Raw genomic sequence first — 17049 nt, forward strand, 5'->3', positions numbered from 1 at the left:
TATATCTGTTATCAAAGTGTAATTGTCTTTGGTTTTTGTGTAGACCAAACAAAACATATTTCCAAAACAGTACAAATCCTTTAAATATATTTTCTGAAATAAAAACACATAAACTCTGCTAAAAATCTTGTACAAGGTTACAAAACCAAAAAAGATGTATAGTAGATTCCTTGGAAGTTTTACAAAAGCTACAGCTTGTATCAATGTCTAATTTGAATTTGCTTTGAAGATAATCTTTAGAAGGATAAATTCTGTGTATTAATTTATAAGAAATATCTTTAATTTTGTTGGTAATTAAAAACTGATTAGGGAGTTTCCAAACTTCGTTCCACATAATACCATCTGACAGCTGGTTCAAGAAAAAAATGACATATGGTAGCGTGGTTATGGTACTCTGAAATAAAGCTCTAATCGATTTATTGCTGTTTTTAGATTGCTTAGAAAAGCAAATCTTGCCAACAAAAGTTTGTATGGGAGATGCCAACGGCCTGTGGAATGAAGTGATATTAGGTTGATTCTTAAACAGCATACAAACCCCTGATGGTATTGAGCCAAATACTTTGGTATAATCGTGACAATTTATAGCTAAATTGAAATGTAAACAAAATTCTTCATAGGAGAAAATCGTACCATTTGAATCAAATAATTGGTTGACTAAAATAATGTTATTCCTAAACCAACTATCTAAGAAGAGAGATTTTCTTTTAAATAAAACATCCTTGTTATTCCAGATATAATGACTGTGTGGACTAAAGTTATGCTTGTAAATAAGAGTCCATGCTAAAAAAGCTTGACGATGAAAAGCAGAGATTTTTAAAGGGATTTTATCAATATCAAAATTACAAGTAAGGAAAAATTCAGTGCCACCTAACTTAGAAAACATGAACACAGGTATAGTATTCCAAATGGAAGTAGGATTAGTAATTAGATTCTTCAACCAATTTATTTTGAATGTGCTATTTAAAGTGTTAAAATCTAACACATTAAGTCCTCCATTGACATAGGAGTTCATAAGAACTGTTTTTCTAATGTAGTGTGTCCTATTTTTCCAGATAAAGTTGAAAAGTAACTTATCAACCTCTTTTATAAGTTTTTTTATCAAGGTGCAATGCCAATGCAGCGTATGTAAGACGAGAGATGCCTTCTGCTTTAGTTATTAATATTCTGCCTTTTAACGACAAATCTCTTAAGAGCCACTGATTAAATCTGTGTTTGAGTTTCTCTAGAATAGGATAAAAATTTTGAGTGATTCTACTTTCCTGATTTTGGTTATTATGATACCTAAATAATCCTTTCTGTCATCGTTGTATTTTTACTCAGTTGTATATAGTATTTGTATTTGTATTCTATTTTTATCTTATTGTATATTTATTTTATTTTATTCTACTGTATATAGTATTTTATTCTATTCTGTACAGTTGTGTACTGTATTTATTCTTATTGTATTCTAATTTTTGCCTCATAACTTTTGCACTGTCCACTTCCTGCTGTGACAAAACAAATTTCCCACGTGTGGGACTAATAAAGGTTATCTTATCTTATCTTATCTTATCTTATCTTATCTTATCTTATCTTATCTTAAATAACAAACTTCTTGTTTTGTTGGAATGTTACACAAAGCTGTTTTCGAACATTCTTTTATCGCCATAAGTTCACATTTAGGAATATTCAAGTACAATCCAGAAACTTTGGAAAATGTGGAGATTGTTTCAATAGCAATAGAGATTTGATTTTCATCTTTTAGGAATAATGTAGTGTCATCCGATCATTCAAATATATTGAATGTTGGCAAAGAGAGGAAGTGACGTAAGACTTGCGCATGCGGGGTACCGATCGGGTTTCCGGTACGGATCGGGTAGTGACAAGCGGGACAAAGTAAGGACGCTCCACGAGAAGAGGTGTTTGCAGAGAGAGCTGCTTTTTCATTCAAAGAGACTAAAGTAGTACCACCGTTTGGATCGATATCTGCATCGATCTGCCCACCCTTGTCTCCTGGATCGTAGCTGAGATCAGCGTGAACCACGTGGGTCTCTGCTCCCTGATCTGTTTCCTGTGTTTGGAAAGAGTTGCAGCTTCATCGCGGAGTTTCTCTCGGTTTGTGGGCTCATCTAAAGGTAAGCACCGAGCTAACTTTACTGTGAGTTCAGTTCATGTTGAGTTTAGCTCCTGAATGAGGTCTTCTGCTGCTCTCCTCTGTGTCTGTTCACAGTTTATTGTGAACACGTTGAGAGAAGAGTGAGAGAGTGTTTGGAGAAAAACACCAACTAATCATTAGCTCAGCATGCTGGGAGAAGTTGGAGCAGAAAAGTCTTTTCATTGTCCCTGCAGCTGTTTTTCTGCCTGCACCAAACCTCTACAGCCTCATTTCTATTTGAAGTGATAACAGGAAATGGATGAGAGCGATCTGCTGCAGTATCAGGGTCACAATAAACGTTATTGTCCAGCTGCTGTGGATGAACACATGAGAGGAAGTGAACTCCTACAAAGTCTCATTTTAATGAGTGTGGCTGCTGTAAAGTGATGCACAGGAAGATGTTAACAAAAACTAATGAAACAGAGATGAAAGTAAACAGTGTTCATATTTGAAAGCACAGAGAATAAAATATATTGTGCTGGTTAATGTGCAGCTCCTGGTGATTTGGAGAAATCATGTTTTTAATCACGTTGTGGATTGAATTTTTTTTTTTTTTTTTTTTTTTTTTTTATCTACAGAAGTTTTTCCCACCTGTGATCGTTCAGATTGATTTGTTGGGTTGACTTGAATCATATGAAGGTTTAAAGCTGCACTTCCCCCAAAAAGAATAAAGTATAATCGTGACAAATGTAATAATGTCTTCCTGTGTCAAACACAGCTGCAGTCAAAGCAGGAAGGAAAGCACTGAAACCACTGATCAAAGCTCATTAATCAAAGGCCGCTGATCAATGGCAATGAGTACCATTCAGAGAGAGTTGGGGAGTCGCTGCAATCACAGCATTTGATCAATGAGCTTTGATCAGTGGTCGTTGGGGAATGGTGGAGGTGGTGGGACTGGGGGGCTGAAGGAGTTGAAAGTGTGGGGTGGGGGAGTAACAGGTCTGTCCCTGTTTGTGGAAACCACAGGAGGAGCTGTTCAGGCTGTTGCTGGGTGTGAATTGTTGATGGAGTCTTTAAACTTGTAGTTGCTGTTTTCCAGACTGAAGCAGAGTCGTTAGCTGAAAACTGGTTTTAGAGGTTTATTCAGGACACCTTCTCAGGCTCTTACAGCCTTACCTGTATCATAACAAAGTGTATAAACCCCAATCCACCTTTAACATGGTCCTTCTCCCAAACCTTCAAATAGGACTTTCTGGCCCTGTCATAGTAAAGGGCTGCTTAGAATATTAGAGCCAATGTCACAAAGTTCCTCCTGAAGTATAAGTGAGTGAGAGAGTTTCCTCACTTTGCAGCACAACACGTCTCACAAGATTTCTACAAGCAATCAGAGTGAAATTTGTACTTTGTGTTGTCAGATGAACATATGAGACACTTTGACTCTTCAGTGCAGTGTGGAGCCTAACAAAGATCTGTTTTGTGTCCCAGCTGATCAGCAGGAGGAGAAGAGTCTGACGGAGCAGCAGAGGAACATTTTCAGCCATCTGGACTCAGCTGAGTCACTACAGAGGAAACAATGAGCTCAACACAGGAGGTGAGGAAAATATCACAGTTTCACCAAATAATCAGTCACGTCTAAAACTCTCATCCTCCCAACCTGTTATATCACTGTGTTGTATATTATTATATATACAATCACTTCACTAAATATTCTGCGTCAGATTGTTTTGCAGCATCTTTCAGTTTACGAAAAAACATAATGTCACATGTACAGACCCAATATCTGATTTCAAGACATGAAGACTTACATGTAAGCTTTACATTTCCAGTTTATTAACCCTTTAAAGCCGGTCAGAGCGGGCACGCTCCGTTTTGTGTAACTGTTTTTAAATCCCGGTAGCACTGCAACCACGTAAGCTAGCGCACTACTTTTTGAAAACCGGAGGAGTTGTACTTACATCTTATGCCATCAGCTTGTCCTAACTCCCAGTTTCCTTCCACATAAAGCTTTGCAAAAACTGCATAGAAAGCACTTGCAGCAACAAAGACATAATATTCCAGAAACACGCTTTGCCGATCCGATCAGCTGTTCGTAACACTTCATACTCCATCAGCGCGAACTATCGCATGTCCTCCATGTCCTGCCCGAAACCGGAAGTGATGTCGTTTTGCGGAAATGTAGCCTTTTACCATCAGGGCCTTGTGAGCCTATACTGCTGTTTTTAAAAGTTATATTTGACTTCATGACTTTCTGTGTCGTTTCTGGGATGCTTCGGACTCATATTGCACTGCTGGAAATAGTTTGTTTTAATTTTTGCAATTTGCATTATAATATTTATTTATTTTTTCCTGCAGTATATAAAAATTGGTGTATTTCAAAAATAAAACTATGAAGACACTTTTCTGGCACTGGGCTGTAATTCGTGGCTGTGGCATGCTGGCTAACGTGGTTTTAACTTGGCTGTGTGAACAAATGGAGAAACTATGATTCCCCTTTTAACCATACGATTCAGCATCTGGAATTTGTACCATCTGGTGCTGTCACACATTCATTCTCAGATTCTTCACCACTTAAATTGGCATTAGTCAATGCAAGGTCCGTGGTGAACAAGACTTTCATATACCGTGACTTGGTTGTTTCTCATGGCTTGGACTTTCTCTTTATTACTCGAACTTGGCTACCTACTGATGATCTAGCTGCTTTTGTGGAACTGACTCCTGAAAACTGTAACTTCCTCAACACACCTAGGACCTGCTGGTCGTGGAGGCAGCCTGGCAACAGTTTTCAGAGATCACTTTAAATGTAGAATGCTACCCAGAAGTGTCTACACCAGTTTTGAACTGCAACTGCTGGATCTGTCCTCTCCTGTACTCTGTGCTCTAGCTTATAGGCCTCCTCACCTTAACAAAGACTTCATTAAGGAATTTTCGGATTTTCTATCCAACCACTGATAGGCTTCTAATCCTTGGCGACTTCAATATCCATATGTGTTGCCCCTCTAAACCTTTGGTTAGGGAGTTTTTACAACTCTTGGACTCATTTAACCTGACCCAGTCTGTCAACGGCCCTACACACAAGCAGGGCCACACTCTTGACCTCATCTTGTCATCTGGGCTCTCAGTGATTGGCGTTGAAGTGATTGATGTGTGTCCGTCTGACCATAATTTCATTTTGTTTAATATTCCAATTCCTCACTCATCCCCCAAACAAACTCAGGCCCCCTCTCTTATACTCCCTATAACACCTGAAACTGCTCCCCAATTCTCAGCTGCCTTCGCTGCATCTCCTTTAGCCACCTTTGATGAAAGTTCTCCTCATAGCAATAATCCTGATGAGCTTCTTGCATGTTTTAATTGTGCTTGTACCAACATAATGGACTCAATTGCTCCTTTAAAAAGTAGACGGCAAAAATTTTAAACTCAGCCTTGGCTAAATAAGGTCACTCGTGCCGTCAGGCAGGAATGCAGGAAAGCAGAACGAAAATGGAAGAAAGATAAGCTCCACGTTTCTTATCAAGTGTTTAGAGATTGCTTAAATAACTATCAGCGCACCATCAAGGTAGAAAGAGCAAATTATTTCTCCATGATCATTAACAAGAAGTCTGGTAATCCTAAAGTTCTATTCAATACAATCAACTCTGTCTTGCATCCCACCACATCAATCATATCTGAGACTGCCCCACACACGTCTGAGGATTTTCAAAAATTCTTTACTGAAAAAATTAATGATATCTGAGCACATATCCCGCTCCCATCCCAAGACCCCTCTGAACCACATACATGTTCATTCCTTTTTTCAGAATTTAAACCGGTTTCATTATCCCATCTCACTGATATAATAATGCACATGAAACCAACTACGTGCCCCTTGGATATGTTACCTACACCATTTCTCAGAGATGTGCTGAAGACAGTCGGCTCAGTTTGTTCCACGACTGCATTTCAATTATTTGATGGTCTCATTGGTCTTTTCTATCTATTTTGATGAATAAAAGCTTGCCTTGTGGCTTGCCTCCACCAGTGTGTGAATGTGAGAGTGAATGAATAGGGCATTGTAAAGAACTTTGGGTGCCTCAAAAAGCGCTATATAAATCCAATCCATAAAAATAATACAGTAAAATAATATAATAAAATAATACGATAAGCCTTTTTTATATCCCTTATATTTTCAAATATAAAGGAAATAAAGGAAATTATAATGATTGTTCAGGTTCAGTTTGTTCCACGACTGCATTTCACTCACTGCCTCTGTTTGTATCTCTGTCACTGCAGGACCAACATGGAGCGAGAAGTCAGCGCTCTCAGGAGGCCGACAAACCTCACAGAAGAAAGGGAGAGAAAACATACACTTGTGACGAGTGTGGGATGGGTTTTGCTGTGAAGGGTTCACTAAAACGTCATCAGGTCATCCACACTGGAGAGAGACCGTTCAGCTGTGAGTTGTGTGGAAAGACTTTTTCTTGGAAGGATGTTCTAAAAAAACACCAACTCATCCACAGTGGAGTTAAAGCGTACAGCTGTGATCAGTGTGGCAGAGCTTTTACTCAAAGTAGCCAACTACAGAAGCATCTAGTTACCCACTCTGGAATTAAGGCATACAGCTGTGACATTTGTGGAAAAACTTTTCGCCACATAGACAGCCGGAATACACACCTACACATTCACACCAGACATGTTGTGTACTGCTGTGATCAGTGTGATAAACAGTTTATAACAGGCACAGATTTACAACAACACATGTTTACCCACACTGAGGAGAGACCTTATAAATGTGACCTGTGTGAGAAGACTTTTAAATCTCCACGTTACCTGAGACGACACCAACAGATCCACACCAGAAAGAGACTCTACAAGTGCAGTTACTGTGAGGTATGTATTTATATTGTTATCTTGTCATTTTAGCCTGACTGTTTGGAACAACTCTGCTCATTAAACTGCGTTAGCGGCACGGTGGTTAGCACTGTTGCCGCACAGCAAGAAGGTCCTAAGTTCAATTCCACCATCAGTCTTTCTGTGTGGAGTTGGCATGTTCTCCCCGTGTTTGCGTGGGTTCCCTCCGGGTACTCCGGCTTCCTCCCACCGTCCAAAGACATGCAGTTTGTGGGGATAGGTTAATTGGAAAATCCAAATTGTCACTAGGTGTGAATGAATGGTTGTCTGTCCTTGTGTGTTGGCCCTGTGACAGACTGGCGACCTGTCCAGGGTGTACCCTGCCTTTCGCCCTACGACAGCTGGGATTGGCTCCAGCGCCCCCCGCGACCCTGAAAAGGAAAAGCGGTAGTGAATGAATGGATGGATGGATGGATGGAAAAGCAGCTCTGAGTGATTCAGATTTTCATTTCAGTTATGGTTTTTGTTTACACGATCATGAAAAACTAAAAGTGGTGAAAATTGATATGATGGTGTTATTTAATGTTCAGGCAGTTTCCTGGTATATCATGATATTGTTATTATTTCAGCATAAATGGCCTTTTGGGCATTTTGGGCAGGGATAGCTCAGTAGGTAGAGTGGTGGCCCCATGATCGGAAGGTCGGGGGTTCGATTCCCCTGAACAGCTACCCTGAGGTACCCCTGAGCAAGGTACCGTCCCTACACACTGCTCCCCGGGCGCCCAATGGCTGCCCACTGCTTCACTGAGTGAATGGGTTAAATGCAGAGAGGGATTTTCCCCACGGGGACTAAATAAAGTACACTTTCTTTCTTTCTTTTCTTTCTTCTTTCTTTACAGCGGCTCGTTCCTCTGTCAGGTGTACATGGAATAAAATAAAACACAAATGAAAATAAGCACAAAACCAAACATTCTGTAATCTTCTCTTATGGTTAACAAAGTTGTATCATTACGTAATGGTATTGTATTATTGTAGCAGTAGTATCATTGCTTATTTATAGCTTTAGTGCTTTTAGACATTAGTGTTAAAATACTTATTTAATATTATAATTGCAGTGTCATGGGGGTAGCAGTGTTTGTCTTGTGTCCCAGTCAGCTGAGTGTTATAACTGCACAGTTACAGTGTTATTAATGCAGTATTAAATTAGTATTACTGCAGTTAGTAGTTTAGCACTGCGTTGGTACCCTGCAAATATTAGCAAAGTAGTACTTTAGTGTAACTCAGATGTTACTGTAACATGAAATAAGTATTACTGTAGTATTATGATGGTAGTATTGTAGTTATTGCAGCCCAGTAAACTGAGTGTGTTAACTGAAACAGTCAAATGTAATTGGACGTCTGCAGAGATGCTCTTTATTTCAGGCGACGTTCAGGATAAAAATGTTGAAGGACTGACTTACACTGTCTTTGTGTCTTTGTTTAGAAGCAGAGCGACACAGATGGATCCAGTTCTCAACCCTGTCATCACTGTGGTGGTGGGGAAGAGTTTCGTTGTGATCTTTGTGGAATAACTTTCAGTCGAAAACACACCCTAAAAGTACATCAACGTAAACACACTGGAGACAAACTGAAATATTGCAAAGAATGTGGGAAAAGCTTCACCACATCAGGTAGATTAAAAGAACATGAACTCATTCACAGTGAGGTTACAAAGCACCTCTGTGATCAGTGTGGGTCATCCTTCACCACTGCAATCAACCTTAAAAGACATGAACGAGTCCACACAGGAGAGAAACCATACAAGTGCAGACACTGTGACAAAAGCTTTTTACAATCAGGTAATCGTAACAATCATGAACATACACACTTGGAAGGAAACTACAGCTGTGACCAGTGTGACAAGAGCTTCAGGAATCTCAGTTCATACTCCAAACACAAACGATCCCACGTTACTAATAAACTGTTTCACTGTTACCAATGTGCCAAAACATTCACCTCATTGTCTGCTCTGTGCAAACATCAGCGTGATCACTCAGGGCTGAAATCACTCCCATCACTGGATCACAGTGAATCTAAAGAGACAGAAAGATCCTCTTCCGGTTTCAGGGTCAGACATAAAACCCTTGAGATCAGGCTCCACAGAGTTCAGCTGTGAATGAACATGTTCCTCTTGTGTACTGAGAAAAATTAAACAGGTGATGAGCAGTGTTGGGACTAACGCGTTATTAAGTAACGCGTTACAGTAACTACGTTATTATTGTGGTAACGAGCACAGTAACTAGTTATTATGCCAAAACCAGGAACGCGTTACTCGTTACTGGGATTTAGATAGGGTCGTTATTCGTTACTTCGTGTGGTGGCTATCGCGGAGCTTCTACAGATTCAATAACATTAGCAAGTGGTGGAAGCCAGCAGGTGGATGAAGGAAAAGGGAGGCAAGAGGAGAGACCCGAAGCGGCCGCTGGTCCGAGAGTGTCAGGTGAACTGAACTTCAGGTAAGAAGTTATGACCTGCAGTCCATCTGGGTCAGATATGAACCAAGTTTAGTTGGAGTTTATTTTCGTTATGCTGACTTTTTCGTACTGCGTGCTAGCTAGCATGACGGAGTTTCTATACAGCTGGGTGGGTGCTATGTTACTGATGTTGAACTTTATTTTGTTCATAAGGTTAATTATTAGAGTTGCCAACCGTCCCGTAAAAAACGGAATCGTCTCGTATTCAGAGAAAATATTACGCGTTTCGTATTTAGGTGAAAAGAAACACAGTTTGTCCCGGACTTCAGCTACAATGAAAAAGACACAAAGCTGGAGTTACTGTGTGTTTGCTGCACAGCTGCCTCTTCTTCTCTCCTGTTTCTGCTTCAATCGTGAAAGTGATGATCAGCTGATCGGCTTTTCTCTCTTGTTTGTTTATCGCCCACTTTGCGCCAGAAAGAGGAAACCAGCGGATGTCGCGCTAAACAACAGCAGCACGTTCAAGCTTGATCAGCTGTTGTTAGAATTTATTTAATATTAATTTCTAGTATCAGCTGATGTTTGCTGGAGCCACAGCTGTAAATCTGCTGGTCATGATATCGGTTTGGTTATGTGGTGAGAGGGAAACATGAAGATGAAACAAGGAGATGTCCTTACTGAATCAGAGCTGAACAGGTGATGGAGAAACAGGTTTGCCTTTTAGGTGACATAAATGAGTTGAAGGGAAGTTATGAACTGTTTCTGAGAGACAAATAACACCAGGATCCTTTTCTAAGTAGCTGACAGCTTGTAACTGTGCAGGGGCGGGTCTAGCAAAGTGTTGCCAGGGGTCCATGTAGGGCATTAAAAGGGAGAGGGGGGCACAAGGAAATACTTTCTTATTCTCATTTAAAATGTCTCACTTTTAAAAAAATAATTATCTGAGTCTTACAACAAACAATTGATAGATTGATACATATATACCATCAGAACAGTGTACATCACTGTCACAACAGCATTTATTTTCATTCAAAGGCTTTATGGTTTTTCCTATAATGGTGGGCCGGTCTCTAGTCAAAATGCCCGGGACGATTTTTTTGTCCCAGTCCAGCTCTGTATGCAGCTCATCTGCAGTCTGTTGTTACCTACATCTTCCTATTCAGAAGGCAGAATTTCCGAGTTCTGAGTACAATCGAAAGCACCACGACTGCAGTTTTTGTGTTGGATGTAAAAAGCGAGGATAGAATGGCTAGGATAGAATCAGGCGTGGGATTTCTCTCGTGGAAATGTGCACATTATTTTTTCCTTTCTACAGGGAGTGCAGAATTATTAGGCAAATGAGTATTTTGCCCACATCATCCTCTTCATGCATGTTGTCTTACTCCAAGCTGTATAGGCTCGAAAGCCTACTACCAATTAAGCATATTAGGTGATGTGCATCTCTTTAATGAGAAGGGGTGTGGTCTAATGACATCAACACCCTATATCAGGTGTGCATAATTATTAGGCAACGTCCTTTCCTTTGGCAAAATGGGTCAAAAGAAGGACTTGAAAGGCTCAGAAAAGTCAAAAATAGTGAGATATCTTGCAGAGGGATGCAGCAGTCTCAAAATTGCAAAGCTTCTGAAGCGTGATCATCGAACAATCAAGTGTTTCATTCAAAATAGTCAACAGCGTCGCAAGAAGCGTGTGGAAAAACCAAGGCGCAAAATAACTGCCCATGAACTGAGAAAAGTCAAGCGTGCAGCTGCCAAGATGCCACTTACCACCAGTTTGGCCATATTTCAGAGCTGCAACATCACTGGAGTGCCCAAAAGCACAAGGTGTGCAATACTCAGAGACATGGCCAAGGTAAGAAAGGCTGAAAGACGACCACCACTGAACAAGACACACAAGCTGAAACGTCAAGACTGGGCCAAGAAATATCTCAAGACTGATTTTTCTAAGGTTTTATGGACGGATGAAATGAGAGTGAGTCTTGATGGGCCAGATGGATGGGCGCGTGGCTGGATTGGTAAAGGGCAGAGAGCTCCAGTCCGACTCAGACGCCAGCAAGGTGGAGGTGGAGTACTGGTTTGGGCTGGTATCATCAAAGATGAGCTTGTGAGGCCTTTTCGGGTTGAGGATGGAGTCAAGCTCAACTCCCAGTCCTACTGCCAGTTTCTGGAAGACACCTTCTTCAAGCAGTGGTACAGGAAGAAGTCTGCATCCTTCAAGAAAAACATGATTTTCATGCAGGACAATGCTCCATCACACGCGTCCAAGTACCCCACAGCGTGGCTGGCAAGAAAGGGTATAAAAGAAGAAAAACTAATGACATGGCCACCTTGTTCACCTGATCTGAACCCCATTGAGAACCTGTGGTCCATCATCAAATGTGAGATTTACAAGGAGGGAAAACAGTACACCTCTCTGAACAGTGTCTGGGAGGCTGTGGTTGCTGCTGCACGCAATGTTGATGGTGAACAGCTCAAAACACTGACAGAATCCATGGATGGCAGGCTTTTGAGTGTCCTTGCAAAGAAAGGTGGCTATATTGGTCGCTGATTTGTTTTTGTTTTGTTTTTGAATGTCAGAAATGTATATTTGTGAATGTGGAGATGTTATATTGGTGTCACTGGTAAAAATAAATAATTGAAATAGGTATATATTTGATTTTTGTTAAGTTGCCTAATAATTATGCACAGTAATAGTCACCTGCACACACAGATATCCCCCTAAAATAGCTAAAACTAAAAACAAACTAAAAACTACTTCCAAAAACATTCAGCTTTGATATTAATGAGTTTTTTGGGTTCATTGAGAACATGGTTGTTGTTCAATAATAAAATTATTCCTCAAAAATTGCCTAATAATTCTGCACTCCCTGTATTGGTAGGTGGCACAGTGCACTTGTGGCAAGTAAGCAAGACTAGCACTCTTGCTGGGTATCCAGTTACGGAAGCAACACATTAACAAGAGAATTCTGAGTAAAACCAAAGTTACTTTCCCTAGTAACTAGTTACTCTGAAAGTAACGAGTAACTTGAAGTAACTGAGTTACTTTTGATAGAAGTAACTAGTAATGTAACTAAGTTACTAATTTAAAGTAACTTACCAAGCACTGGTGATGAGTAAGATAAACATGTTAAACTGTGTTATAGACAGGGATGCACCTAGCTGCTAGTCAGGTGTGCATGTGCATGTGCCTTTGCGTACTTGACCATCTCATTCAACCTGACAGGTGTTCCTACAGCTTCGGAGCCAGAGCTCAAGAAAAAACTTCTTTCGAAAAGGTGGCTTGAAGCTAACAATGAGTGCACTGAAATGTGGTGCAAGTCATTGCTAATAAACAAGCTAGCTGAGAAGAAATGTCCACATTTATATTCTGAGGATATTATTATTGTGGTGGCTAGGAGTAAATGTCAGACATGCATATCATTCACGTGAAGGGGGCACAGATTGTGCAGAGCATCACACCATCAGCGGGGAGTTAGGAGCCAAATTGCAGTCTGCCGAATTTTGGGGGATGCTTTCCGATGGATCTGTGGACATCATTTACATTGTGTCTGTGTCCAGCAATGGAGAGTTTACCTCTGACTCTCTTGGACTGATTGAACTGGGTGCTGACCGCACCGCACAGGGATGGACTTGTGAGACTTCTTGAGGACACAGGCTTGGATGACTGGACAACAAAGTTGGTCGCTGCGTGCACAAACGAGGCTGCTGTCAACGTGGGTGTGTCCAATGCGTTGTGCCAAAACTCCGGCAACTTGCTACAGTTGGAGACTTGAAAAATAAAAAAATAAAGCTTTTTGTTTGCTATCGACATTAGTTTACTATCCGCCCTGTTGCGGTATCAGACGGTCCATCTCACTGTGTTCCTGCGAGTGTTTATCTTCCAGCCTTCTGAAGATAAACCAGTCCTTCAGCATTAGGGGCATAGTGTCTTATAACGACCATATAAATCCTCAGATACAGTGGTGTAAAGTTTTAGGTATTTGTGCCACATCCCAAGCCATTTGCATTTCATGTGATAGGTTTTTTTGTTTTTTTAAGAGGTAGTCCGATTTCAGTTCAGAACTTATTTTGTTACTGTTGGGTTCATCAACACAGTTTGCACTACTGGAGGTATGGATATTTCTGTGTTGCTGTAGATCTTGTATGAGCAGCCGCTTCTGTGAAGAGCCGGAGGATTTTCAGCCGAGTCCGCTGGAGGATTCATGGGACGGCTCGTCTCCTCCCTCTTCCAGGAGAAAGCAGCATTCACACCGCTGTCGCTCCACGGCAGCTGAGCAGACAACTTTTGTGAGTGAAAATGACTGTTTGCCACATTCTTCACATTCTGGTACCAGACCAACTACCATTTCATCTATGGTTAGTCACGCTCCTTCTATGAACACTTTGGTTTTTCAACTGACTCCTCTGAACCTCGATAATCCTGCTCCTGTGTCTGAGACTCCCAGTGTTGCTCCACCAGTACCTCACTGTATTTTTTCTGTGCCTCAGATGGAAAATGTGACTAGCAACAGAGTGCCATCTGCCATATTAAAACTGGCTAGGAAGCTTGGACTCAGTGCCGCGAAACTATTGAATCAAGTTGAGTTTTGTGTTTCAGAACCATTTAACCTCGACCCAGCTCACCATGCTTTTGTGTCCATCCCATTAACACTGTTCAGGCAGCATCTCATGAGACTGTTAGTATGGCTTTATCCCTGGAGTGTGCTACTCACCAGCCCATTTACACAGAAACTGTCAGTGAAAATGTTCCTGAGCTCCACTCTCTGCCCCTGCCCCTGCACTCAGGGCAGCTCGGGCCCAGCTTTCTCCTGCACCTGTACCAGTCCCTCGGGTGAGGGAGGTTGAGGTCCAGCTGGTCCCTGCTTTGGTTTCCAGACCGGCTGAGAGCCCCACCAGCAACCTTCCTTGTCAGCTGCTCCACCACCTGCGGCTTCCACGCCTTCACCTGCAGCGCTACCACCACCAGTAGCTTCCTCGCCTGGTCCTGCCTGGCCTAGTCCTGCTAAACTTCGTCCCTGCCTGGTTTGGCTTCAGTGGCCACCTTCCAGGCCGCTGACTGGACTTCTTGGCCGGTGGCTCCGTGGCCGGCCTCCTGACCTGATTCGTTGCCACCGCTGGCTCCGTGGTCAGCCCCCTGAGCTGTTCAGTCATGGACTGTTGAGCCTTCGGCCCCCCTGAACTGGATAGTCTCGTGTGCGGCCGTCCTCCGGGTCGTCCTCCTGAGTGGTGCTTTTGGACTGTTTCCTGAGCATCAGTGCTTTTCGTAGACTTTTGTTTTGCACTATTTCATGAGCTCCATGTTTTTGTTTTTGTTTTTTTTTTGGTTTTGGACATTTGCTCTGGCTTTGGTCAGTCTGGGTCCTTCTCCTGCCAGGACACAGCCGAAACATAACACACTGGCTCCATGTTAAATCTAGAATTGAATATAAAGTCCTGAATAATCAGGCCCCATCATTTCTTAAAGACCTTATACTGTAGTACTGTATGATCCCAACAGAGCACGTCGCTCTCAGACTGCAGTTGTACTTTTGGAGGAGAGCAGAGCCTTCAGATATCAGGCCTCTCTCCTGTTGAACTAGCTTACAGTTTGGATTTGGGAAACAGACTCTTTTCTCTGCTTTTCCTTCCCACCATCACAAAGTGTTTGCTCATAGGGGGTCGTCTGCTTGTTGAGGTTTTTATCTAATACTGCAGTGATGCAAACTCAAATAGCTTATAATGAAGAGAGAAAATACTGATGCAGGCAATACCAACAAGTGTGGCGTCAGATGGATTTTTTTTTCCTCAAAGGAAAACTGGCCTCAGTGATTCCTTGAAAGTCAGTGTTTGTGTTAAAAGACTCTTGAAAACAGTCACATACTGTGTATTTATTATAAAGCACAACTTCTACAGCTTGTTGACTTTCTATAACATCCTTAAATCAGTTTACTGTTTTATATGGATGGGGAGGAATTCACATGAGCAGGAAGGAATAATTTATTCAGTTATCAAAGTAAAGAACAGCAAGTCTACAAGATGATCGAGGAAAACTAGACTCATTGTACAGAGCAGGTTGTTACACCAGGGATGTCAAACTTATGGCCCGCAGACCATATCTGGCCCACGATGCAATTACATCCGACCTGCAAGATAAATTCATACGTCAGTTATTAATGGCACATCGGTAAATGGGAGCCGCATCTTCAGCCATGCTGAGAATCCATGCCCATAGACTTTATTTTGATAGAAACACCGTACGGCCATACAAAGGCAAAGACAAACTGGGATCATATCATTATGAGAAAGAAAGAAGGGGGGGCAGACGCTCCAAAGAACGCAAGTGCAGTGTTACAGGCCAAGTACACGGAGAGAAGAGGAGCCCGATTTAAATGCAAGCATGTCGGGAAAAAGTGAAGAAACAATTAACAGCATCTGGTTACATTTCGTTGATATTGGAGTGTGAGCGTGTGTTTTCCAAAGCTGGGGAAATGGTCTCAACTAAACGCAATAGACTGAATGCAAAAACATTGGATAAAATTATTTTTCTGAATAAAAGTTTAGAATAAACTCTGAGTCAATTACATTAAAATGGGTAATATTACATTCACAATACTTTTATACTACTAATACTAACCCTACTTTAAAAAAAAAATTTAATTAATGTCTTTCACACTATATTTTAAATATGTCTACAATATGTGAAATCTAAAAGATATAAAATGATTGCATGGAAAGTACAATACCTACAGTGTATACACGTATGACTACGTCATTGAATCAGCGTCTTTTGTGAGTCTCAAGTCAGTTGCCTGCAATGATATTTAAGACCCAGCAGGTGTCAGTATGGAGCAAAACAGCAACACTGTGTCGACACAGTATCGATACAGTTTGGGGAATGTGCTGAAACGCTTCACAAGGCCTTATCTACCCATCAGAGGTGGAGCCAGACATTTGAAACACCCAGGGCTTAGCCCTAAAGGGTAGTATGCATGTGGGATTTTTTTTTTTTTTTTTGGGGGGGGGGGGGGGGGGTAGAAATGACTGAAAGATTAATAGGCTCTGTTTTGAGTTTTGTTCCAAAAAGAATGACTTCATATAGGGAAAAATATATCACATATGCAGGACACCTTAAACTAGTTTTTTAAAACAAAGTCGGGGCTGCATCAAGACACAAGGACTAAACCCCAATTCAACCAGACCCAGAACTGATCCGGATTTAAAACAGGACTACAACAGTAACCAAGACAGAACCAGAATCAGAACTAGATGATAGTAGCACTAAAAATCATCATAGACCTGCACTACACTTATTTTTTAAATTCTACCAAAGTACAATATTCAGATTGAGAAAAATGTATATAATTATTTAGCCTTGTTGTGCAAAAAAGCCTGCATAACTTAATAAATGTAGAATTTTAAAAATAGCAAACCTAAAAAGAAACACTAGGTACGAGATACATGAGTACCTATGATACGGTGATACTTTTGGTAAACAACCATTTGACTAACATGTGTGTCTCACCTGCTCTTGTTCCATCTCTGTTCTGTCCTCATTCTCCATCTCCCTCTCTGTTCCTCTCTCTCCCTCTTTGTGCTGACAATCATCAAATATACAGTTGAAATCAGATATTTACAAACTCTTCAGATCAAAACACAAACACTTTTTTAATTGTAACATCAAATCAGACTAAATGTTTATTTTTTTAGATTGATAAAT

At 41.1% G+C, this 17049-nt stretch overlaps 1 protein-coding gene across 1 annotated transcript in view; it reads left to right on the forward strand.

The window, feature by feature from the left end:
* The first annotated feature begins 1834 nt into the window (after positions 1-1834).
* The window catches only part of LOC146566974 (uncharacterized), a 38055-nt gene continuing 22840 nt past the window's right edge, over positions 1835-17049 (forward strand). The window contains exons 1-3 of the mRNA XM_085286662.1: positions 1835-2114; positions 3560-3665; positions 6344-6940. Of these exons, the coding sequence (XP_085142788.1) occupies positions 3648-3665; positions 6344-6940 (615 nt within the window). The 5' untranslated portion in view covers positions 1835-2114; positions 3560-3647. The remainder of the gene's footprint in view (positions 2115-3559; positions 3666-6343; positions 6941-17049) is intronic.

This window comes from Mchenga conophoros, linkage group LG9 (assembly GCF_057382185.1).
Source record: "Mchenga conophoros isolate Kocher_MC1m ecotype Shallow Benthic linkage group LG9, M_conophoros_male_GT1.1, whole genome shotgun sequence".
In the NCBI taxonomy this organism is placed as follows: domain Eukaryota; kingdom Metazoa; phylum Chordata; class Actinopteri; order Cichliformes; family Cichlidae; genus Mchenga; species Mchenga conophoros.